The 27,602-nt window shown below is 42.0% G+C and overlaps 1 protein-coding gene across 5 annotated transcripts in view; it reads right to left on the bottom strand.

The window, feature by feature from the left end:
- The window catches only part of LOC109406001 (inactivation-no-after-potential D protein), a 1,280,913-nt gene that overhangs the window by 835,171 nt on the left and 418,140 nt on the right, over positions 1-27,602 (bottom strand). For all 5 annotated transcript variants that reach the window (XM_062851786.1, XM_062851784.1, XM_062851787.1 and 2 more), the window contains one exon: positions 6,538-6,627. In XM_062851786.1, coding sequence (XP_062707770.1) covers positions 6,538-6,627 — 90 coding nt within the window. The remainder of the gene's footprint in view (positions 1-6,537; positions 6,628-27,602) is intronic.

The following is a 27,602-nucleotide window of genomic DNA, read 5'->3' as shown; positions in this document are numbered from 1 at the left end:
GGTTGTCACGATCAATGCTGAGCTCGAACTTAAAATACATTTATCTTGCATTATACCAGTGGTTTTCAACCAGGGGGAATTCCTCCATAGGGGGGAATTTCGTTCTTTCATGCGGGGAATTGCCAATTCAAGAATATTATCTTATGATTCTATCTAAAGAACAAAGAAACAATTTTCAACATTGAAAATTTTCAGTTTTTTTTTTCGTGGTGAATCATCGTCGTCAAAATGTAAGTGTACACTCTCAGAAAAAATCATGTAAATTTAAGTTCACTTGAATGCACATAAAAGGAGTGGCCCGTTTGACACTAATTTACGTCTTCTATCACAAATAAAGTCGAGCTTGCAATCGCTAGAGCTGAAGCGAGAGATAAAACATGTGTAAGTAAAACCCTGTATTTCACGTAATTTTTTGAAGATTTTGTAGTTTTCAAGAATCATACTTATCATGCGCATGTTGAGTTCCAACCACAAATACAAACTTCCTGTATTATACGTAAAATTGTGAAAACTGTGCAGTTTTTATGATTCTTACTTCTCCCTATCGCTGTGGAAATGTATTCTTATGTATGTATGTGTTTGTTTTGAAGCAATGAGAGACATGGATTGTTGCGTCGGACATGAAGTGTAAAACTGAAAATACAAATTTCCAGTATTTCACGTAATTTTTGGTTTTTTTTAGTTCCTAAGATTTACACATTTCACATTCGTTTTGAAAAAGTATTCTTATGTACATGCGATTGTTCGAACCGAATATACTTATTTTCTGTATTATACGTAATTTTGTGAAGATTTTGTATTTTTTACGATTCACACTTCTCACTTTCGCGTTGAAAAGTATTCCTATGTACACGTGATTGTTTTCAAGCAATAAAACACTAGGGTTGTCGCGATGAATACAAAGTTCAAATCGAATATACAAATTTCCTGTATTATACGTGATTTTGTGAAAATGTTGCAGTTCCTAAGATACACACTATTCACAATCGTTCGGAAAATTTTTTCTCATGAACACGTGATTGTTTTCTTTCAAGCAATAAAACACAGGGGTTGTCGCGATGAATACAAAGTTCAAACCGAATATACAAATTTTCTGTATTGTACGTAGTTTTGTGAAGATTTTGTAGTTTTTATGATTCACAGTTGTCCCCATTTATCTGTAAATGTATTCTTATGTACACGTGATTATTTTTAAGCAATATAACATGCGGATTGTCGCGATGGACGTAAAGTTCAAACTGAAAACACGAATTTCCTGTATTATACGTGATTTTATGAACATTTTGTAGCTTCTAAGATTTACACTTTTCACAATCATTTGGAAAAAGATTTCTCGTGTGCACGTGATTGGTTTCAAGCAATAAAACACAAGGGTTGTCGCGGTGAATACAAAGTTCAAACCGAATATACACATTTTCTGTCTTCTTCTTCTTCTTCTTCTTGGCGTAACGTCCTCACTGGGACAAAGCCTGCTTCACAGCTTAGTGTTCTATGAGCACTTCCACAGTTATTAACTGAGAGCTTCCTCTGCCAATGACCATTTTGCATGTGTATATCGTGTGGCAGGCACGAAGATACTCTATGCCCAAGGAAGTCAAGGAAATTTCCTTTACGAAAAGATCCTGGACCGACCGGGAATCGAACCCGTCACCCTCAGCATGGTCATGCTGAATACCCGTGCGTTTACCGCCACGGCTATATGGGCCCAGTTATTTTCTGTATTGTACGTAATTTTGTGAAGATTTTGTAGTTTTTATGATTCACACTTGTACCCATTGATCTGTAAATGTATTCTTATGTACACGTGATTGTTTCCAAGCAATATAACATGGGGATTATCGCGATGAACGTGAAGTTCAAACTGAAAATACGAATTTCCTGTATTATACGTGATTTTATGAAAATTTTGTAGTTTCTGAGATTCACACTTTTCACAATCGTTTGGAAAAAGATTTCTCATGTGCACGTGATTAGTTTCAAGCAATAAAACAGAGGGCCCATATAGCCGAGGCGGTAAACGCACGGGTATTCAGCATGACCATGCTGAGGGTGACGGGTTCGATTCCTGGTCGGTCCAGGATCTTTTCGTAGAGGAAATTTCCTTGACTTCCTTGGGCATAGAGTATCTTCGTGCCTGCCACACGATATACACATGCAAAATGGTCATTGGCAGAGGAAGCTCTCAGTTAATAACTGTGGAAGTGCTTATAGAACACTAAGCTGAGAAGCAGGCTTTGTCCCAGTGAGGACGTTACGCCAAGAAGAGGAGAGGAAGGTTGTCGCGATGAATACAAAGTTCAAATCGAATATACAAATTTTCTGTATTATACGTAATTTTGTGAAGATTTTATAGTCTTAAATAATGAGTATCTCCATATATTTCTTTGCAATAATTTTGCTTTATTAATATTGGCAATTCAACATTAAAATATGCGTGGAAACTAATTTACATTCGGAATGGCTCCAGAAAAACAGCATTTTTAAGGTACTTGCTCCGAGTTTTTGAGTACTCAAAAATAGAACTTTGGTCAAATCCATAATTTGAAAATTTTATGCTCATCTAGAAAGCTGGGAAAATTCATAGCTTCAAAAATTTTGCAAATCGGATGAAAAACGGCTGAGTTATATCAAGTTGAAATTACCGTTCCCACTGTTTGGGAGGCATGGCAGTGGGAGTGTTAATTGAAGGGCTTCCTTTGCCTGCCATTGCATGAATTTGTATATTGTGAGGCAAGTACAATGATACACTATGCCCAGGGGGTCAAGAAACGTCCCGACCGGAACGGGAGTCAAACCCGCCGTCTTCGGATTGGCGATCCTTAGCCTCTTAACCACTAGGCTAACTGGAGACCCCATAGTGTACAAATACTATCAAAACTGAAACAAGTTTTGAAATATATCCTACGTCATTCAACAGCGTTATTTACAGTATTTCGCGAGTTATGCTTACGGTATCACATTTGATAAGAGGTGTGGTATATTACGTGACATGGAGGTGCTGTAATGTGTACAAAACCAAGTCCCTGCTGGGCGCCGCGAGGTTTGAAATTGACTGAGTTGTAGCTGAAAAGTTCCCAAAATATCAGCCACTGCCCAAGCGGCGCAGCACCCTCTCTCTCTCTCTTCTCTCTTCTTGGCGTAACGTCCTCATTGGGACAAAGCCTGCTTCTCAGCTTAGTGTTCTATGAGCACTTCCACAGTTATTAACTGAGAGCTTCCTCTGCCAATGACCATTTTGCATGTGTATATCGTGTAGCAGGCACGAAGATACTCTATGCCCAAGGAAGTCAAGGAAATTTCCTTTACGAAAAGATCCTGGACCGACCGGGAATCGAACCCGTCACCCTCAGCATGGTCATGCTGAATACCCGTGCGTTTACCGCCTCGGCTATATGGGCCCTCGCGCAGCACTCTACATACATCAAAACGAGAACATAGCAGACGATATTGAAGGTGGGGTTTGAAAGGGGCGTTCCAGATTCCGCCTTTGACATGAGAATTTCAATGATAAAAATGTCAACCTTATTGAGTAAACTTGTTTGAACGAAGCTAATACAGACAGCTGAATCCAAAATTGTAGATGGTTTTGAATGGGATTTTTCAGAAATATTTTGTATTTTCACATGTTTTTCTTGTCGTTCCAGAGGATGATGTCGGACTACCTATTTGTGGTAAAAGATTACATGAATAGTTGAAAATACGCCTATGAGGGAAGAGAGAAACTGAAGTTCGCAATGATTGTTCCGCCGTTCTCACATACTGGTCTAAATATGTATAGCATTCTCAGCCAACATGAAGTCATATATGGTGTAGAAAAGGATGCTAATGTGGAGGCCATATGCGTACATGCTTTCATTTAACCACGGGTAAAGCGTACGCATATCGCCTCCACTTTAGCATCCTAAGGAGTGTATCGGAAAGTAGTTGAAAATGTTCAGGATGCTCTATCTCAAAGCTGGGTTGGTCTTTTTATTTCGGTTTTTCTATGAAATCTTCAAAATATAGTTAAGTTTAGAACAGCTTGAAAAAAATTGAAAAATGTTTAGTATTATTCAAAATATGGTTAAATGATTACACCTCACAAAATAAAAATCTGCATAAAATGCAATTTTGTTAAGATTTTTCAACATTTCCTTAATCTGTAGCGAATAAAATTTGTGCGAAAAAAAATCTGGAAAATATTTATGCTTGTTAATAGTTATGTACACATAACATATCATTCAACACCGATTTACAAAATTCATATTTTCGATAGAAAAATCCCCAATATCTACAAAGTGGTCCACTTTAAAAAACGTTTATTTTGTGGTCAAACTTTGAAGTTCCGCTTTCAATACCTCAAAAGGTTATAAAATTCCATTCTTTGCTATAACTTACTCGTCCGTTTTTAAGAATTACGCTAAAATGCAGTGGAGATTTTTCTTCAAAATAATAATTTGCCTATATCATAAGCATTCCAGAGAATTATATATTTGCACAAAAAAGTTACCAATTTTCGAACATAATCGAACTTTTTTAGAAGGTGTGCAAAGTTTTAAAAACATGTGTCCAGTAATCTAGGTTAAAAACCCAGTTAAATGAATATTTTTAGAAAATCATAAAAGCCATTTCTTTTTTCAAAGATTTATACAGTATCTCCAAAAATAAAATTACTTAAAAGTTGTATTAAACTATTTTTGAGGCTATTGTAAACTTTTTCAACTACTTTACGATACACTCCTTATTCAACAGCATGTGCGATTGTTTGATATCATAACTAATTTTGCTTTCGGAATGTTATCAATAACTCTTTAATATCAAAATTTGTTATTGAAATATTTCCCAAATTCACTGTTATTAAGTTGTTATTGACACTAACAAAACATGTTATTAAACTGATTTTCCAGGAACAAATTATTGTTATGTGATTTGTTATTTTGCCGCTTATGACAGACAAGTTTATAAATCAATATGTTATGTTAATAACATAAAAATAACTAATTCCATTATGCAGTTATTTTGCCAAAGTAACGCATTTCGTTATGCTGTTGTTATTCTCTTCTGCTCGGGTGGTAACATGGAGAGCAAAAATGGAATTTAATAATTATTATCATTAAAAATGCCTCTATGCTACTATTTCTGCCCAATGAATCATGCGGTTTGTTTATTCTGCGCGCCAGTTTGATCCTAAAACTGCACCGTGCTCGCGCCGTACACGAAGAGCGAAGATTTTTGGTAGTGTTGTACTTTTTACAAAGGCGCGCGTCCTAAAAGGTTAGGTATGACACTGTAAAATAGGAAAATTTTTAACTCTCCCTGCCTCTTCCGAACGTGACGACATACTCAATGGACGCTTATTTGATGGATGTCATTTCATTGCTTAAAATAAAATAAAATTTTGAATATAACTAAATTATATCACAAGTTGCTATCATATCTGCATATGATATAATTCTGATCGATTAAAATAGAATCTCTAACGACAAATCAAGTCTATTATGTATGTGTCAACGAGCTCAATGTGACGTCATACTACGCCACTCGTCTGACAAACAAGGATTTGAATGACGGAACTGGAAATACGTAGAACCAGTAAAGCTGCTATCACCGCTTTCTTCAAGAGCTGTGTTGGCCTCATTGGCAAAGGCGCCACATTTCTACCGATGGTAGGTGTCTTGGTTCGAATCCCGTTAAGATCCAAGAATATTATAACGTTCTTAAAACTATTTTTTATGTTAATTACTTTTTCTTAAAATATATTAACACACTTAAAAATATTTACCCAAAAAATGAGTATAAAAATTTAGTTTTTACCCTAATAGGTCAAAGGAATTATAACACAATTTGTTATAATTTTGTTAAATTCTATCATATGTCATGGAACAAGTTTTGTAATATTTATGTTATGATCATAACACAAGTTATCACATTTTTGTTCTTTGTAGTGGGAGCTTTGTTAGAATTTTTGTTATTTTAACTACTAACGGTATATGTTTTATAACAACCGTTATTAAAAAATTTATTGTAACAAAATAACACAGCTTGTGATAGCAACTACGAATTGTGCGGTCATCTATGCTCATGCTCATGCTCATGCTCAAAATAACACAGCTTGTTATAATTTTGTAATGTCCATCTAGTCGGGTCCTTAATCTAGCTGAAGTCAGAAGGACAACTGCAGGCCAGGCTGCACTATTAGCTATGCACACAACTCTTAGCTGGCGATCTTTGTCATCTGTTCATGTATCGTAAATTTTGCGTTTTTTTTTATCTTACAATTTATAGGCATCAGCAGAATGTGCATAGTTAAAATCTATCGACATCTAGCGTTTCAAGCTAAGACAGGGAAAAAAAAACGATGATTTTCGATTTAATTTTTTGAGCTAGAACCAGTGATAACATTGAAAAATAAGATATTTTTAATGTAATTGACCCGGGGATCAAGACAGGATTTCACGACCTTATCGCGGTTCACAGAAATAATTTAGCCGAAGTTGGATTCAGCTCCAAGGAGGCATAGCCACTACTCTAACATTTGTTTGCAGCACGAGAATTTACCTTTAATAATCCACATTTATCCGCTGGGCTGTTTCTTATGATGTTCTTGATGAATATTCCGGACACAACAGCATCATCTGACACGTTAACCTGAAAATTAAGAAAGCATGATGTAGAGATAATTTACCAATTGGGACATTTAAAATAATGTCGCTTTTTCATAAATTTATATAATCACTCCAGTAACCAGCTAACATTTTGAGCACAATAAGCTTCAGTCTTTTCTTCAGGCTTCCTGCCGTATATTTTTTTATTCTTCATATAGCATATTGTAATGTAAAGCATTGCCTATTGAAATGTTACAATGTGAAAAGAATAGATTGTACAAAATTTACAATATTACTTACAACTACTGTTTTCTTTACAAAAACTCATTGCAAAAGTTCTATAACTTCAATTGGCTACAACATAAACGACTCATAAAAAAAGTTATCATTTTCCATAACAAAATCAGAAATTACCAATAAAGAAGTAGGGGTGGAAGCAATAATAAACTGCAAAATTTCCATAAAGCAATCAAAAACTGCATAAATAAATCAAAATTTCCGATAAGTAATTGATTTTTGAGCAATAAAAAATGTGAGAATTTCCATGTATAATTCAATAATTGCAATAAATTACTATATATTTTTCACCAAAAAAGTTTAAATTATCCATCAATAAGTTCGAAACCATAATAAACTTAAAAGTTCCCAATTGAAAAACATCAAAAAAGCAATTGAAAATTTAGCAATAAACTCAAAACATCGAGTAATTAGCTTGAATGCAATTTTATCTCAAAAGTTTCGGCCGAGACATGCGGCGAAGCGGCATAGAGGATTGAGGAACTGAGGCGGTAGAAGGCCGCGCTATAACTACGTTAATTCGGTTCTAGGCAATCCACAGATCCAAGAATTTTCCCGGTGTAATGCGAAAAGAGATGTTATCCCTCTTTAAAGACGAGCGCTAGCGAGTTCGGACAGCAAGCGTTGTCTGATTATTTGCACACATAGTTTCAGCCTTTCTATCATAGTTCTATGATGTAGTATGTTCGATATTTTTTGTTGAAAAGAAAAAATGGTTTTTTATTGCAATTGCTGTTTTTGCCTTTCTCGTACACTAAGTGCACTGGAAAGGCTATATATTCACTCCAAAAATGACTTTTTGATAGAAGGCCCGGAGGGTCGAGTCACATATACCAATCAACTCAGCTCGACGAATTGAGGTGATGTCTGTGTGTGTGTATGTGTGTGTATGTATGTGTGTATGTGTACAAAAAAACTCACATCACTTTTTTGGAGTAAACCTCAACCGATTTCAATGACCGACGGTTCATTCGACGCGTAATCTGATCCCATTGTTTCCTATTGAAAATGGTTCGGACCGGTCCAGCCATGGTTCCGGAGTTATGGCCATTTAGGTGTTCCGGACCAGTACCCTTGGAAGGGGCCATACATAAAAATGGATCAAACACATACATGCGACCCATCAAACTGTGGCATTTTGGATAACCTGATGAATAGTTAGCAAAAAAACAGTCTCAGACCATATCTGGACCGGTAGCGTTCCAGAACCGGTTCCGGGTGTCCCGCCGGAAGTGGCCAAATATAAAAGTGAACCAAAGTCATGCATGCGACACATCAAATTGCGGCAATTTCGACAACATGATAAACAATTCGCAAGAAAACGGTCTCAGACCAAATCTGAACCGGTTATGATCCGGAGCCGGTTCCGGGTGTCCCGCCGGAATTGGCCAAATATAAAAGTGAACCAAAGCCATGCATGCGACACATCAAATTGCCGCAATTTCGATAACCTGATGTGGGCTTCGTGGCCGAGCGGTTAGCGGCGTCAGTCGTTTAGGTGTCTCGTAAGCCTCGGAGTGTGGGTTCGATTCCCGCTTGAGTCGGGGAAAACTTTTCGTCAAACGAAAAATTCTTCACTGGGCCACTAGGTGTTATACGTGATGTCCGTTGTCAAATGTTAGTATTGTTCAGTCTGTAGAGGCCGCAAGGTCGAAGACGGTGTAATTGTCTTTTTTTAACAGTTAGCAATAAAACAGTCTCAGACCATATCTGAACCGGTTGGGTTCCGGAACCGATTCCGGATGTCCCGCCGGAAGTGTCCAATTCAAAAAGTGAACCAAATCCATACATGCGACATATCAAAGCGCGACTTTTTGGATAACTCAATGAAAGGTTGGCATAAAAAACTCAGACCATATCTGAACCGGTAGTGTTTCGGAACCGGTTCAGGACGCCCCGCTGGAAGTGGTCAAATATAAAAGTGACCCAAACCCATGCATGCGACACATCAAACTTGCGGCAATTTCGATAACCTGATGAACAGTTAGCAAGAAAACAGTCTTAGGCCATATCTGAAACGGTAGTGTGCCGGAACCGGTTCCGGGTGTCTTGCCGGAAGTGTCCAAATATTAAAGTGAACCAAATCCATGCATTAGGCATATCAAAGCGCGGCTTTTTTGATAATTAAAGGTTGGCATAAAAAAAACAGACCATATCTGAACCAGTAGTGTTACGAAACCGGTTGCGGGAGTTCCGCCGGAAGTGGCCGTATATAAAATTTGACAAAACTTTTGCATGCGGCACATAAAATCACGGCTTTTCCGACACCTTGATGACCGGTTATCAAGGAAGAATGCTACGACCACATTATGGACTGTCAGTGGTTCCGAAACTAGTTCCGGGTTTCCCTCCGAAAGCGGCTAAATGTAAAATTGTACCCAACCCATGCATGCGACACAGCAAAGCGCGGCTTTTTTGATAACCTAATAAACGTTTGCAAGCAAATAGGCTCAGACTATTGAAGAGACTATAGGAAATGGACGCAAGCCATATCAGTGTGTTACGGAACCGATTCCGGGCGTCCGCCAGAAATGGACAAATGTAAAGGAGAACCAATACATGTGACATATCAATGACTTATTCAATAACATGATAAACGGTTAGCCAACAAATAGTCTCAGACCATATTTGGGAGAACTGGTAGTGTTCCAGAACTGGCGACGAGACGAGTAACCCACCGGAAGTGGTAAAATATAGAAGGGAGCTAAACCATAGCGGCGTTTTTGATAATCTGATGAACGATCAACAAGAAAATTGTCTCAGGCCACATGTAGAACATGTAATAATATTTCAGAATCGGTTGCGGGTGTTCCATCGGGAGTGATTTAATAGAAGTAAACCAAAATCATGCATGCATTAGCTGACCAAACTGTTCATGCATTAGCTGACGCTCACCCCGTAGTGCATGGAATGGAGTCATAATGTCCCCAATACACGACTTGGGTTAAGGTGGTCAAGCAGCCAACTGAGAGGTCTGTTATTTTTCAGCTCTGTTTTGCTGTTGAACATTACATCGGAATATGTACCATCAATAAGTTTCCCAAATCGATGGTGGCTTTGTTAAAATTGTTGCTTTTCTATATAAAGTGTTTTCAGGATTCAGGAACATTTTGGCTAACGTCGACGGAAAGTTCATAAGTACAAATTCGACGAGAAAGGCACTACACCACTAGGTGGATTTATCTGTTTTTTTTTTTTTTTTTGTAGAAATTCTGACATATTTATTGCACGAAAATCAATTATTTATGGGATACTTTGATATATTTATGCACTTTTTGATTTGTTTATGGAACTGTAATAGTTTATTATTGCTTCCACTCCTATTTACCTATTGGCAATTTTCGAATTATTTATGGAAATTTTTCAATTTATTATGGGTCGTTAAATTGGCTGCCAACTTCAATTAGAAACCGGATTAAAATAGAAACGACTCATAATAAATTGATCATTTTCCATAACAAAACTAGAAATTGCCAATAAAGAAGTAGGGGTGGGAGCAATAATAAACTACTTCTAAACTAAAAGTTCCATAAACAAATCAAAAAGTGTATAAGTAAATCAAATTTTCCCATAAATAACTGATGTTTGAGCAAAAAAAAATTCGGAGTTCTCACAAATAATTCAACAATTGCAATAAATAACTCCATTTTTTAAACCAGAATAGTTTAAATGTTCTATAAACAAATCTGATTTTTTCATAATACATTACAAAATTCACAACTAAAAAATCAGAAAAGCCATTTTAAATTTAGCAATAAATACGGAACAACGAGCAAATAACTTGAATGTTCATTTATTTAGTTCACATCAAATTCATGATAATACTGAATCAACAATTTGCCGCCATAATACTCGATTTGCAGCTGCAGCTCTCCATCCTCGGTCACGCCCAACACTCGCCAGATCACGCTCCACCTGGTCCGCCCATCGTGCTCTCTGCGCTCCACGCCTTCTTGTACCAACCGGATGGTTAGCAAACACCAACTTTGCAGGGTTGTTGTCCGGCATTCTTGCAACATGCCCTGCCCACCGTATCCTTCCGGCTTTGGCCACCTTCTGGATGCTGGGTTCGCCGTAAAGTACAGCGAGCTCGTGGTTCATCCTTCTCCGCCACACACCGTTCTCCTGCACACCGCCGTGCAGGTGCTTGCAGGTCCTCCTCGAGCATCGTCCATGTCTCGTGTCCGTAGAGAACCACCGGTCTTGTACATGGTACATTTGGTGCGGGGGTGAATCTTTTTTGATCGCAGTTTCTTCTGGAGCCCCTTAGTAGGCACGACTTCCACTGATGATGCGCCTTCGTATTTCACGGCTCACGTTATTGTCAGCCGTTAGCAAGGAACCGAGGTAGACGAATTCTTCTACCACCTCGAAAGTATCCCCGTCTATCGTAACATTGCTGCCAAGGCTTGTCCTGTCTCACTCAGTCCCACCTACCAGCATGTACTTTGTCTTAGCCGCATTGTTACGTTAGCTTATTATTAGGTGTGATAAAGGTTTAATCAGGCAAAAATAAACCTTAGCGATGCAACTAGTATGAAACCTATAGAATATCTCTAAGTAGAATAAGCCAAGCGTGCACAAGTCTCGACTCGCCAAACAGCAATACCCCTCGCTCGACGCTTCAGAAAACGCAAATATAGCAGGAAACCCAAAACGCACTGGAACACTATAGCCAACTATAGAAACAACAGCAGGAAGAACGATCACACGGTAACTTGGCTGGCATTCGATAGCACTTCGTGGACGGGAGCGGTTGCATCTGGAGAGCTGAGTATCCACGCATCGGCTCAACACAGACGTTCCCGTCAGCAACGCAAGCGGATCGGAAACAGATCGGACCATTTTCTTGCAACAGACCCGTAGCCACACGACGACCGTCCAAGTGCGTGAACACGTGCGGAATTGATTGCAGAATCAATTGTTCATCGCAGCAATTATTCAGGTCGCACTGAAAGGCAGATTCAACTATCCACGTGGGAAGACACGTGCAGATACGAAAGGTCTAAATCCATCCAAAAGACCCTCCGAAGAGCCCCTCTGACGGGGCTCTTTTGCGTTGTTCATTTTTCACAGTGCATCTTGCCATCGGGGAGCTGGCCGAGATCGCACCGGCGCAAGTGTGTGCGTACGATCACTGCCGGGAGAAGTCCACCGGGCCTCATCATCACATAACACACGACGGCGTTGAGAAGAGCCCGTATTGTTGAGGAAGGGGGCGACGCCGTGAGAGAAGTGTCCACAGAGCAAAAGGCGAAGAGCTCATCCATTCGGTCGAGAGGGTGTCCAGTGCGCGAACGTGAGACGGTGGTGAAAGGTTGCTTGTGTTGGTGAGACGCCATGGTGCTCTCGCCACGATCGTGAATGGTGTGCCAGGAGGCGAAGATTGTGCTCTCGTTAGAAACTAGTGTCGAGGAAAGCAGTGAGAAGAGGCGTCGGTGTGCATCCGTCGGTGACACCTGACAACGAGAGAAGTGAGAAGCACGGCGCCGGCGGCGGTGAGATTCGAGTGGTGATTCCACATCGCGACGCTGCAGTCCATCGGAGCGAGGCGAGTCAGAGCGAGTGCAGTGCAGTGCAGTGCTGTTAGCGTGAGTTCCACGGGCCCGTGAGTACCAAGAAAACAAACATGTATTTGTAGTTGTAAGTCATACAGAGAGATAGATAGGGACATTAGGGGTGATTAGGTCAATATGGACCGGCGTATAATAAAAGCAATGTAACGATATATGAGGCTAGTTTTTGTGATTTGTTGGTGCGAAATTTCCCGTATTGAGCTTTCTCGGGTGGTCTAGCGAATTGTTCCCCGCGAGACCGAAATTTCATAACATTGGCGCCCAACGTGGGGCTCGAACCCACGACCCTGAGATTAAGAGTCTCATGCTCTACCGACTGAGACCCATCGTGTACAACAATCGGAATGATACAATCCCTCTTCTACTTGTCCCATCGATACCGGATTGTATCATATTAGGAATGGACTTTTGGGCGAAGTTTGGAGTAAAACCAATATGCTGTTCAATTTCTACGACGATTCAGGAAGATTCACAAAGGGACCTGTCTATTCAGGAGAAGGAGCAGTTGGAAAACGTTGTAAAGAAATTTCCAAAGGCAGTCGACGGAAAGCTTGGAAGAACGCAGTTGTACGAACACCGCATCGACATCGGAGAGGCGCCACCCAAGAAACAAAGGTACTATCCTATGTCTCCATATGTTTTAGAAGAAGTGAACAAGGAAGTCGATCGTATGCTGGCCGTGGACGTCATCGAAGAAGCCTGTTTTTCGCCTTATAACAACCCACTGGTGGCTGTTAAAAAGAAAACAGGGAAGTACCGTGTTTGCTTAGATGCGCGTTATCTGAATTCGATAATGGTAAACGAGGGATACCCAATTCCGCAAATTGCCGCCATAATGAACAACTTCAGCGGATGTAAATACATATCAACTATTGACCCCAAAGACGCATTTTGGCAACTTCCCTTACACAAAGCATCTCGTCCACTAACGGCATTTACGGTACCGTCTCGAGGACACTTCCAGTTTAAAGTTGTCCCTTTTGGCCTGTGCACAGCGAGCCAAGCTCTGTCAAGAGTAATGACACATCTTTTCGCCGATATGGAACCCTTCGTCTTCCATTACTTGGATGATCTGGTTATTTGCTCACGGACATTTCAAGAACACCTCAGCATACTAGAAGAGGTAGCACGGAGACTAAATTCCGCCAACCTTACAATATCGACAGAAAAGTCCTGCTTCTGTCGCAGAGAAATAAAATACCTGGGATATACGCTCAACTTTTTGACTGACTGCTAACGACTGTATTGACGAGTATTTCGCTTGTTTTACGGCTCTTTCAGTCTATATTAAGCAGCTAAAACGCCTTTCGCATCTACTGTCCTACGTTTCGGTGTGTATTTCACCTTCTTCTGGGAATTAGAGGCTGCGTTTTGTTGTGGTTTGTGTATGAGTCTTGTCCGACATATTGCTGTCTATGATTTTTGTTGATGGCGTCCCTCTACGGTGCATGTGTTCGAATACCTTTTGCGTTCACTGTATCGATTATCTGTGCTATAAAAGCTTTGCACTTATTGCTTTTGCCCGCACCTACGCTGTGGATAAAAGCTAAGCTTCCCTATCACCCGCGCACTGCAGCTAACCGTATCTACGGTTAGATACGGTTAGCTGCAGTGCGCGGGCGAGAGGGAAGCTTAGCTTTTATCCACAGTGTAGGTGCGAGCAAAAGCAATAAGTGCAAAGCTTTTATAGCACAGATAATCGATACAGTGAACGCAAAAGGTATTCGAACACATGCACCGTAGAGGGACGCCATCAACAAAAATCATAGACAGCAATATGTCGGACAAGACTCATACACAAACAACAACAAAACGCAGCCTCTAATTCCCAGAAGAAGGTGAAATACACACCGAAACGTAGGACAGTAGATGCGAAAGGCGTTTTAGCTGCTTAATATAGACTGAAAGAGCCGTAAAACAAGCGAAATATACGCTCAACGAAGAGGGATGGAAAGTAGACCAAGATAAAATTGAATGCATAGTGCAGTTTCCCCTGCCCACCTGCCGAAAAGATGTTCAAAGGTTCCTCGGAGTTTGTAATTGGTACCGGAGATTCATTGCCGAGTTCGCACGAATTGCAACACCTCTAACCGAACTAACGAAAACAACAAACAAATTCCGGTGGACAGAACAGGCGGAGGACGCTTTCCTGAAGTTGAAGTCTGCACTAGTGTCAGCTCCGGTTTTGGCCACGCCGAACTACGAAAAACCGTTTAGTATAGCTTGTGATGCGAGCGATGTGGCCATAGGTGCGGTTCTCACACAAGACATTGACGGCGAGGAGCATCCCATTTGCTATTTCTCGCAAAAGCTAAATGCAGCGGAAAGAAAATACTCAGCCACCGAGAGGGAATGTCTAGCGGTAATACGTGGGATTGAAAAGTTTCGCGGCTACGTAGAAGGAGCAAAGTTCATCGTGTTCACGGATCATGCTGCACTCAGTTATCTTCGTTTGATGAAAAATCCAACGGCACTAATGAGTCGCTGGATTCTACGGCTCAACGCATTCAACTTTGAGATCAAGTACAGGAAAGGATGCATAAACATAGTACCAGACGCATTGTCACGAATCGCAAACCTGACATTCGTAGCAAATAAGGACACTGTGGACGACTGGTATACTAGGATGGTGAATAAGGCGGAGCAGGAACCAGAAAAATATCCCGATTTTCGATTAGTAAGCGGCGAACTGTTCGAGAACTGTAAATGTCGGGACGAAACAGGCGTAACTACCCACAAATGGAAGAAAGCGGTACCGCTTGCGAACAGATTGGACGTCATCAAGAGGTTCCATGACATGCCATCCGCAGCTCACCTCGGATTTTAGTTTTGCGTTGGTGCTCACAAATATTGATGGGAGTGTCACTGAGAGAGACATCCAGCAAATGGTTTCGAGATGTTTGGGTGCCCCTAATGGTGAATGCGAAAATATTCGGAAGCTCGTTCCACGTTGGGTTGACTGCACCACGCTGGATTACGTTTCATTCAAAGTTTCGTTGAATAGTAGATGGAAATCTGCCGCTATGAAGTCGTCGACATGGCCAGAAAACGTCAAATTTCGAGAATTCAAGAAAAGGCAGGCTGCTTGGAAACCTGAAAATTTGTAGTTTTGGAATTTTTAACGTGTTATGTGTAATTTGCTGTCTTTTTGTGTAAACGTAGACATATTCTGTGAACGGTTAAATTAGTGCATAGTTGTTGATTTTTAAGCCATCGATTAATTTGTAATTTGTAATAATTAACGATTTGATTGTGCTTTTCATGAGTTATACCTGTAAACTTTTAGGTTAAGAATATTCAGTTAGACTAAAATCAGTCCGTTGAATTAATGAACAAATAAATAAATAAACAGAAATAAACATGCCATCCGCAGCTCACCTCGGATTTTATAAAACTTGGCAAAAGGTACAATCACACTTCTACTGGCCAAGAATGCAAAGTGATGTCAGCAGTTACATTCGGAGCTGTGCCATATGTAAAGCTAGCAAATCACCAACCTCAACAATGATGCCGCAGATGGGTGGTCTGAAGCCGGCCAAACAACCGTGGGAATTAATCTCGATAGATTTCGTCGGTCCCTTCACTCGATCGAAACGAGGAAACACTGTAGTGTTGGTGGTGGTAGATTGGATAACCAAATATGCTATAGTACATCCGATGCGTAATGCTGACTCTAGTCGAATGGTGGAGTTTTTGGAACAAGAGGTGTTCCTCAAGTTTTCTCGTCCTCGTATAATCCTATCGGACAATGGAAAACGATTCGAGTCGCTAGTGTTCAAATCACTGCTATCGAGACAGAACATCAGACATATGAAAACGGGATATTACACCCCAATGGTCAACAATGCAGAACGCGTCAACCAGGTACTCATAACATGTATCAGAGCGCTCCTGGACGAGGATCACCGTGCGTGGGATGAACATCTTCCAGAAATAACAGCGGCAATCAACAGTTCAAGACATGAAGCGACTGGCGTGAGTTCACATTATGCCAATTTCGGCAGAGAGCTACTTCTTCATACAGACTTGTATGCTCAACAAGACCTTAATTCTCCAGACAGTTCAAAGCAGCTCCAAGACAAGCGGTTGGCGGAGATTCGTCGGATTCAGGAGTTCGTGCTACAGAAAATTAAAAATAATCACATGAAAACAAAACAGCGTTACAATCTACGTACGAGAGCAGTTTCTTTCAAGGTTGGAGAATTGGTGTGGCGTAGAACATTTCAACTGTCGTCAAAGGTGAATCAAATAAACCAAAAACTCAACCCAAAATTCGTCCCAGCGATTGTAAGAGAAGTGTTGGGAACAAACCTCTACAGGCTTGAAGACGTGTCGAGCGGAAAACTAGGTCAATACCACGCTAAAGATATAAAAGCTGATTAGTGTTCCACAGAACATCACTCCAGCACCAACATATGGAGGGATCCAGCTATGTACACAGTCTGCAAGGAGCTGTCGACAAAGAGCAAGAAACGCCAGGAAAATACGTCTCACGGATTAGGCTTGAGGACCAAAAACTAGAATACGAAACCTCGCCGTCCCTTGCGCACAGAAAGGCAAACAAATCCAGCGGTATATGTCAAGGATGGCAAAAAAACACCAACTTGACACGACGCAGTCTGTCATCAACGTCTAAACAAGAATAGCCGCAAAATCGAGTCAAAAAGCAAGTGAAGCGGGGGTCGGCAAGAAACCTTTCCAAAGCAACGCGACCGGGGGGCGCGGTAAAACCCCTTAAAGGGCTCTTGTCGATTCTGGAGATTAAATCCTCCTGTCCTGCATTGCTTCTAACAAACCATCTCAAACCATATAAGCTCAGCATGTAAATAGAAGTATAAATTTTAATGTTCTTTGTTCGATCGGATCCCTTCATTGCGTAAAGGGCTCAGGATCGTCCTGTGTGTTTGCCACAAAGGAGAACATGTCCAGAGAAGCAGGATCAAAGAACTTTGTCGGAGACTTCTGGCCAATAACGGCGTTAGATCACAACTTTTGCCAGAACTTGCTGGTACGATTTTGTGTTATTTGTTTGGTTCGCTGAAATTGTCAGCTATTTTCTTCTGTAGAAGAGATGCTCGAAGTCTGTTCGAGAATCCCACTGAATGATCATTTGCGTCTCCGACCGACTTCTTTAATGAAAGTTGTAAAAATTTTTCATGAGCCAACTGCCGTTGCCTCATGGAAAATTTTCCCTTGTGGCAGTGTGGTGTTACGTTAGCTTATTATTAGGTGTGATAAAGGTTTAATCAGGCAAAAATAAACCTTAGCGATGCAACTAGTATGAAACCTATAGAATATCTCTAAGTAGAATAAGCCAAGCGTGCACAAGTCTCGACTCGCCAAACAGCAATACCCCTCGCTCGACGCTTCAGAAAACGCAAATATAGCAGGAAACCCAAAAAGCACTGGAACACTATAGCCAACTATAGAAACAACAGCAGGAAGAACGATCACACGGTAACTTGGCTGGCATTCGATAGCACTTCGTGGACGGGAGCGGTTGCATCTGGAGAGCTGAGTATCCACCCATCGGCTCAACACAGACGTTCCCGTCAGCAACGCAAGCGGATCGGAAACAGATCGGACCATTTTCTTGCAACAGACCCGTAGCCACACGACGACCGTCCAAGTGCGTGAACACGTGCGGAATTGATTGCAGAATCAATTGTTCATCGCAGCAATTATTCAGGTCGCACTGAAAGGCAGATTCAACTATCCACGTGGGAAGACACGTGCAGATACGAAAGGTCTAAATCCATCCGAAAGACCCTCCGAAGAGCCCCTCTGACGGGGCTCTTTTGCGTTGTTCATTTTTCACAGTGCATCTTGCCATCGACGAGCTGGCCGAGATCGCACCGGCGCAAGTGTGTGCGTACGATCACTGCCGGGAGAAGTTCACCGGGCCTCACCATCACATAACACACGTCAAGCGATACTCCAGTCTTGTGGTAGCGACGCTCTCGGTCGCGCAGAGCAGAACAGTTTGTCTACCAGTGCGTTCTTTGAATCGACCGGGTTTGTGCGTATCATTCGGCGGAGACCACCCAAGCAGGGCGACGGCGTGAAGAAAAGTCCACCTTATTGACGTGAGGGCCGACGGCGTTGACAAGAGCCCGTAGTGTTGAGGAAGGGGGCGACGCCGTGAGAGAAGTGTCCACAGAGCAAACGGCGAAGAGCTCATCCATTCGGTCGAGAGGGTGTCCAGTGCGCGAACGTGAGACGGTGGTGAAAGGTTGCTTGTGTTGGTGAGACGCCATGGTGCTCTCGCCACGATCGTGAATGGTGTGCCAGGAGGCGAAGATTGTGCTCTCGTTAGAAACTAGTGTCGAGGAAAGCAGTGAGAAGAGGCGTCGGTGTGCATCCGTCGGTGACACCTGACAACGAGAGAAGTGAGAAGCACGGCGCCGGCGGCGGTGAGATTCGAGTGGTGATTCCACATCGCGACGCTGCAGTCCATCGGAGCGAGGCGAGTCAGAGCGCGACGCAGTGCAGTGCTGTTAGCGTGAGTTCCACGGGCCCGTGAGTACCAAGTAAACAAACATGTATTTGTAGTTGTAAGTCATACAGAGAGATAGATAGGGACATTAGGGGTGATTAGGTCAATATGGACCGGCGTATAATAAAAGCAATGTAACGATATATGAGGCTAGTTTTTGTGATTTGTTGGTGCGAAATTTCCCGTATTGAGCTTTCTCGGGTGGTCTAGCGAATTGTTCCCCGCGAGACCGAAATTTCATAACAGCATTCACCACCAGTCCGACCTTTGCTGCTTCTCGTTTCAGGCGGGTGTACAGTTCTGCCACCGTTCCAAATGTTCTGGCAATAATATCCATGTCATCCGCAAAACAGACAAATTGGCTGGATTTCGTGAAGATCGTACCCCGGCTGTTGAGCCCGGCTCGTCGCATAACACCTTCCAGGGCGATGTTGAAGAGTAGGCAGGAAAGTCCATCACCTTGTCGTAGTCCCCGTCGAGATTCAAATGAACTGGATAGCTCACCCGAAATCCTTACGCTGTTCTGCACACCGTCCATCGTTGCTCTTATCAGTCTAGTCAGCTTCCCGGGAAAGCTGTTTTCGTCCATAATTTTCCATAGCTCTGTGCGGTCGATACTGTCGTATGCCGCTTTGAAGTCGATGAACAGGTGATGCGTTGGGACCTGGTATTCACGGCATTTCTGGAGGATTTGCCGTACGGTGAAGATCTGGTCCGTTGTCGACCGGCCGTCGATGAAACCGGCTTGGTAACTTCCCACGAACTCATTTACTTTAGCTGAAAGACGACGGAAGATGATCTGGGATAGCACTTTGTAGGCGGCATTCAAAACGGTGATCGCTCGAAAGTTCTCACACATTAACTTGTCGCCTTTCTTGTGGATGGGACAGATTATCCCTTCCTTCCACTCCTCCGGTAGCTGTTCGGTTTCCCAGATCTTGACTACTAACTGGTGCAGACAGGTGGCCAACTTTTCCGGGCCCATCTTGATGAGTTCTGCTGCGATACCGTCTTTACCAGCCGCTTTGTTGTTTTTGAGCTGGTGGATGGCATCCTTAACTTCCCTCAGCGTGGGAGTTGGTTCGTTCCCGTCCTCTGCTGCACCAACATAGTCATTTCCTCCGCTGCCTTGGTCCTCCGTGCCTACATTCTCTTCGCCATTCAGGTGCTCGTCGAAGTGCTGCATCCACCTTTCGATCACCTCACGTTTGTCCGTCAGGAGGCTCCCTTCCTTATCCCTGCATATTTCGGCTTGCGGCACGTAGCCTTTGCGGGATGCGCTGAGCTTCTGGTAGAACTTGCGTGTTTCCTGTGAATGGCACAGCAGTTCCATTTCCTCGCACTCTGCTTCTTCCAGGCGGCGCTTTTTCTCCCGGAAGAGACGGGTCTGCTGCTTCCGCTTCTGTCTGTATCGCTCCACATTCTGTCGGGTTCCATGCTGCAGCATTACCGCCCGCGCTGCATCCTTCTCCTCCAGAACCGCTCTGCACTCCTCGTCGAACCAATCGTTTCGTCGACTCCGTTCTACGTACCAGATAGTGCTCTCGGCTGCGTTGTTGATGGCTGCTTTCACTGTACTCCAGCAGTCCTCTAGAGGGGCCACATCGAGCACACCCTCGTCCGGCAACGCTACCTCGAGATTCTGCGCGTATGCGGTGGCGACATCCGGTTGCTTCAGTCGCTCTAGATCGTACCGGGGCGGCCGCCGGTAATGTACGTTGTCAATAACGGAGAGTTTTGGGCGCAGTTTAACCATCACCAGGTAGTGATCGGAGTCGATATTAGCGCCACGATAGGTCCTGACGTCGATAATGTCGGAGAAGTGCCGTCCATCAATCAGAACGTGGTCGATTTGCGATTCCGTTTGTTGTGGTGATCTGCAGGTGTAACGAAACGGGAGGCTGTGCTGGAAGAAGGTGCTACGAATGGTCATGTTCTTGGAGGCGGCGAAATCGATGAGGCGTAGGCCATTTTCGTTCGTCAGCTGGTGGGCGCTGAACTTTCCAATCGTCGGTCTGAATTCCTCCTCCTGGCCTACCTGAGCGTTTAGATCCCCTATGATGATCTTGACGTCGTGGTTTGGGCAGCGGTCGTACTCGCGTTCGAGCTGCGCGTAAAATGCGTCTTTGTCATTATCAGTGCTTCCGGAGTGAGGGCTGTGCACGTTTATTATGCTAATGTTGAAAAATCGGCCCTTGATCCTCAGCCTGCACATTATTTCGTCGATCGGCCACCAACCGATCACGCGCCTCTGCATGTCGCCCATCACTATAAAAGCTGTTCCCAGCTCACGTGTGTTGCCGCAACTCTGGTAGATGGTATGATTACCTCTAAACGTTCGCACCATAGATCCTGTCCAACACACCTCCTGCAGCGCTACGATTCCGAACCCGCGGTCCTTCAGTATATCGGCGAGTATGCGGGTGCTCCCGATGAAGTTGAGAGATCTGCAGTTCCACGTACCGAGCTTCCAATCGCAAGTCCCTTTTCGTCGCTGTGGTCGTCGCCATTGGTATCGGTTCGCATTCTTCTCTTGTTGATTTTCCGGTGCTAGTCTTTTTTACGGCTGGCTCGCAGGGCCTGACACCAACCCACTAACCCAGGGAGCTGGGCTTACCTTCCCGGAAGCTAAGGGTTCTGCATTGGCATTTCCTCCAACTACAGTGCTAAATAGCTAGGCTCGAGCGCCAGTCTTCGCCGGGGGTGGTGTTTTTAATGGGCGCCCAGGAGATAATATTTTACCTGAGCTTCCACCCCCAACTTGAATGTATTTCTAGCTAAAAGTAATTAGTGAACCATGGGCGATATTTTTATAGGGAAAAATATAGCTATTTCATAGAAATTGCTATTATTATTATTATTATTATTATTATTATTTATTTGCCGTCTTTAGTTAGAAAACTACACAGACCGATACTTATTCCTATTTTTGAATTCTAATCTACTAACATTAAAATCAAATTCGTCATAAACAGCATTAAATAATTCACTAGACCTGTCCAGAGGATTATTACGTCCATAATCAGTTCTATGTCCGCCGGGAATCCATAATAGGCTAGTAGCGCGAAGTTGTCGGTTGGGTACACGGAAATTGATTCTTTGGAGCAAGCAGCTACAGTCGATGCGGTTGGTAAACATGTCAAAAATAAACATTCTCCGCAGAAAAGTTTGTCGTTCCGTTAGGGTTAGAGTGTGCAGTCCAATTAGAGTGCACCTGTGTTCATACGGAAGTAGGTGTCGGGCATCAATCCAGGGCAGTCGGCGTAATGCAAATCGGACGAACCGTTTCGGAACGTTTTCGATTCGCAGTTCGTGGACACCGCGATACGGGGCCCAGATTCGAACTCCATATTCAAGGCCGCTGCGAACCAGTGAACAATACAATGCTTTTAGGTCGTAGATGTCATCGAAATCAGCGGTATTACGGCACAAGATGCCAAGCATTGAGTTGGCCTTGGCAATGGTCTTGGAAATGTGCTCATTAAACTTCAGTTTGTTATCTAGAGTTATTCCAAGGTCCTTAATGGAGTAAACTCTCTGCAGCATCGGAGGATCTATCGAGTACTCAAACCGTATCGGTTCATGCTTACGAGTGCACAATGGGTCCAGAGCCGTGTTTACGAAGTCAAAAATGTTTGTACCTAAACCATAAGTTTTGGATACATGGTGTCTTTGGGAAACTTTCTTCTTATTTTTCGACCTTTTTTCTCATTATTGTGAAATTAGGGTGGTCCCTCTAGTTTCGCGGATCCAAACATCTGCTTTTTAATAGTTTTATGTACTTTCACAAAATGTTCTACAAAGTAGTAAAAAAACTTATTTGGAGCAAGTTTGCCGAAGAAGCCATTATTCTATCTCTTATGGTTCCTAACTTATATTTTTTTAAAAGATTCATGTTAGGGTGATCCATGAATTTAAGTTTTCCTGAAATAACTTTTGATTCGTTCGTTTCTCGTAAATACTTTGTTCCGAGCACTTTTAGAACTACCAACGACGCATATTTTTTCCAAAGATCTCAAAGTTCTAACTCTCATAGTTAAAAAGATATTGGCATTTTTCTTCAAAAAATCACTTTTTTTTCAAAATGTCATATCTCAAAAAGGAGCAAATGGATTTTCAATCTACCGGTTGCATTGGAAAGATCGTACTCTGTTCTATTTATGGTGAAAAAACTGTAGGTACCTTTTTTGTTTAAAGCTTTTTATTGAATTTTGAAAATAAGATTTTTTTCATGGAAAAGCAGTTGTAGCTTTGAAAATCGATGAGATACAAACTTGGCGTCTTCGACAAAATTGTGAGTTTTTGGCTGCTATAAAAGTGCCCAGAACAAAGTATTGCAAAAAATCAACACATAAAATTATATTGAGAAAAACAGATTTTCATATGAAAAATGACACATTTTAAGCAAATTCAACTCGTCTTTGTTAGATAGATCAAAGTAGCTCTCGTCAGCACGTGTCACTCGATAGCGTAGGCGTTACTCGTATGGTCAATGTGCGTGCGTTATCAATTGTCTGTTGACATATTGAGGGATAAGACTCTTAACACACTAAGAGATGCTCATTGTCAGATATAAACCCCACATTCCCCTTTTTCCCTCAACAAAAAGAGAAAAAAAAATCTCTTACCAAGGTATTTAACAAATGTAGGGCTTTACTGCCTTTTTCACTAAAAATTTGCAGTACTTCGCTGAATTTCATGACGTTCAATTCAACCGAAGGCTTACGCGATACCAAAGTATATAAATATGTACCAAGGTAAGAGATTCCCGTAAATGTCAAAAATGAGACTCACCAACACATCTGCGTTAGTTATGAAAAGTTGGTGTTTTTACACTAAAATGTCATTATTTCAGCAAGGTTTGTGAAGTTTTGTTAGTTTGGATGTTTCTAAATGCTGAAAAAATATGTTTAGAATCAATCAAAAAAAATTGTTACCGATTTTCAAATGGCGATATTTTCTGTTTTATTGCATGGAGGCCACATTTAATCCAGTCAGATGCAATTAAACAATAGCTTCTAAGATGATAGTGCTTAATTTCTTAAGAAAGTTTTCTAAATAGTGATGTGCCCATACAAATCAGCGCAAACTTCATAACTATTTTTTGCTTCTTTCCTTTTCTCACTAATCCGTGAATATTAGCGGGAATCTCTTACCTTGGTATTTAGATACTTTGACGCGATACAGCACATTACTAAATTCCACACCAAAACAGCAAGCTTTCTCATAATACAATAACTTATAACACATCGAAAATACTCTATTTGCAATCCACTCACACAACTAGCGGACAGCCGCCATAAAATATCAGAGTAGCCAACGGTCTGGTGACCGCTGTCAAAATTATTTTCTTGTCAAGGGATCTGCCGTCGTCGTGGAAACCCAAAGATGGCAATAAATCATCAATTCCATAATACATCCAACTGTATGTTTATTGATAGAGAAAAATAGTCCATTGCGCACTTAAGGTGAAACTTCAACAAATCCCATTGCAATTCTGCATACAAACCTTAGAGGCACAAATCTGGCGAACGAGGCCTCGAATCAAGCCAAACTTGTGTATTCTGGCTTTGCCCTTTTGCAAAAAGAGGTAGCTTTTCCAAATCGAGCGCATTTGCTTACGAATTTTTAAGATTGATGCTCTTGAAAACGTGAGTAGTAGTGAAACAAATCGGCCATTTGTGGCAGCCATATAGGTATTCTCTGATGTTTCTCCTTGAAGTACTCAAGCATATGCCTATGTTCCCGAGCAAAGGCGGATAACTAAGTGATATCACTTTGATAATAAACTATGTTATCGGAATTATCATTTTGCTATTTTTGTTATCATCTTTTCCAATTTATGATAATCGAATGATAACAATTTTAGTTATCAATAATTTTCTATCGCGATAACATAAAAATACTAAATGATAACAAAATATGTTATCAGCTTCCATACGCACATGTCAAAGCTTTCCCAAAACTGAGGGTCCGAAGGGCCTCGAATCTAAAAATAGATTTCGCTTTCCATCTATAATGGGACTGCAGTACGAAAGCGTAGCCTTCAACTACTCTCCCTCTCACTGAGTCGCGTTGGTATAGTGGCTAACGACTGCGAACGATAATCACTCGATCAGGGTTCGAGACCCCACTGGGCGCAATAGTTGAAAACATGGGTTTATAATTATATGAATCTTTTTTCAGCTGCTAACTAAATCGGTAAAGCAGATTTTTACTATTTTGGTCGATAGATAGCTCTGAATGATAACTAAATGATAACAGAACCTTTTATCAATCAGCTATATTTTTGCATTGCATATTGATAACTAAATGTAATATTGAATAAAATATTGTATAACACAATTAGTTATCAACTTGAACTCAATGATAACTCAACTTCTTATCATTTTGGTATTAGTGGAGTAAATTTGAGTTATCATTTTTGTTATGTTGGCTCTTAATTCAACCTAAATGATAACAAACTCAATTATCAAACGAATGATAACCAGGTAACAGAACTTGTTATCATTTTGTTATCCGCCTTTACTCGGGTTACTAGTTCATAATATAGTATGCACTCGATTATTCGCACCTTACTAACAGAGCGATGGCAAATGGTGTCACTGCTGTTCCGTTCAGTCCCCATTCGGTTTCAAAAACGACTAATTGGCTAATTTTCTCGTGCACAAGTACTTCAGGAACTTTATTCCCGGAAAATAAAAATAAACTTTCAGTATGGTCACAGTGCACTCTCAAACGGTTTTGGGAATCGAGCACGATCTATGGTCTACATTTTAAAGAATATATATTCCATTCAATTATATTTGTCCTTTTGCCTCTTCATTTCAACCCAAATTTTTCTCACAAATTTCTTCGAAGCGTCGTCCTGCTTTGCAAAATGAACACCTATCATTTTGCCGGCGTGTCCAGCGATTCCACCGACCTACCAACGGCCTTCGAGGCAACATGTGTGATTATAGCGATCTTCGTTGTCCAACTTCCGATTCTTCGAGAATATAATTATCTTTTTATAATACGACGTTCTTCGAGACGCGTCACTCAGTCTCTATTTTGACTTACCAAATCAATCCGACAGCCATCGCGTCCCTCTTTCCCTTTCCTCGAATCTTTTTTTGGATTTCTCTACGGCCTTAGAGACGCGTCCTTTTTTTCTTTTTTTTTCGACACCTTCAAGGCTCGCATTGCTTTCAATTCACGACGGCCTTCGAGGCGCGTCTCTCTGTTTCATTTCAAGACGGCCTCCGAGGCGCGTCCTTTTTTCCATTTCATGACGGCATTCCAGGCGCGTTTCTTTTTTCTATTTCCCGATGATCTTCGAGACGCATCCCTCTTTCGTCGACGGCCTTCGAGGCTCGTTTTTTTCACATCTCGACGGCCTTCCAGGCGCGCCCTCTTTGCATTTTCCAACGGCCTTCGAGGCGCGTCACTCTTTTTCTTTTCTAGACGGCCTTCGAGGCGCGTCTTTTCCATTGCTCGACGGCCTTCGAGGCCCGCCTTTTTTCCCGACGGCTTTCGAGGCGCGTCTTTCTTTTGAGTTCCTCGACGGCCTTCGAGGCGCGTCACTCTTTCTCTTTCCTCGACGGCCTTCCAGGCGCGTCTGTCTTGTCCATTTCTAGACGGCCTTCGAGGCGCGTCCCTTTTTTGCATTTTCGACGGCCTTCCAGGCGCGTCCTTTTTTGCATTTCACGACGGCCTTCCAGGCGCGTCCTTTTTTGCATTTCACGATGGCCTTCGAGGCACGTCTTTCGCATCCGAAAATCGAACACAACAAATCTGACGGTCTTCAAGACACGTCTTCTGGCATACAAAGAAAATCAAGCCATTCGGACGGTCCTCGGAACGCGTCTTTTATATTTTTCTATCCAAAACGTCCATGAACGAAAAATGAAAACTCATATCTGCCAATTTACCACAATACTGCACTTTTCAATTAAATTCACTTTTGGTTTATGGCTAGTTTCCACTTCGTACGTACTGTGCAAAAAGATAGGACAAGTAATGGTCAAGTAATGATTCCGCTTCAAAATTACTTGTGCAGTTCGCAGATGGCAAGTAAGGAAAAAAGTGTAACACTCGTAACGCATCCCGTGCGAAACAAATGAAGCTGTCACTTTTCCTTGCGGAAAAATAGTCCGCGCTATTATTCCGTAAGGAAAAGTAACGTTTCTCCCCATATTGGATCAGTTGTCAAAACTACTTGCGGAAAAAGGGGGAATTTTACTTGAGCGTTCTACTTGGCAACACGAAACTTAGCTTTAACCTACCTGGCTGAGCGATTCTCACCTTGAGTTTTATTGCAAAAAAAAAATCGCAATAAAGCCTGGCAGGATTGCCATTGTGGGAATTTAGCTGATGGTTCTCGATGAGAATCGCCCAGTGCAGGGAACCGATACACAGTGCGTCCGACGTGGTCGGACGCTGACCGAAGAAAGAGGAAGAGTCGCGGCTTGCTATGATCTCGTCAGCAGTTGTCACTCGATAGCGTAGGCGTTACCTCGTATGGTCAATGTGCGTGCGTTATCAATTGTCTGTTGACATATTGAGGGATAAGACTCTTAACACACTAAGAGATGCTCATTGTCAGATATAAACCCCACACTATCCATGAAGGAAGTCCTAGTAGGCTCAGCTTTGCGACGGCGAGAT

This window comes from Aedes albopictus, chromosome 2 (genome assembly GCF_035046485.1).
Source record: "Aedes albopictus strain Foshan chromosome 2, AalbF5, whole genome shotgun sequence".
NCBI lineage: Eukaryota > Metazoa > Arthropoda > Insecta > Diptera > Culicidae > Aedes > Aedes albopictus.
This window is presented reverse-complemented; position numbering and strand designations above follow the sequence as displayed.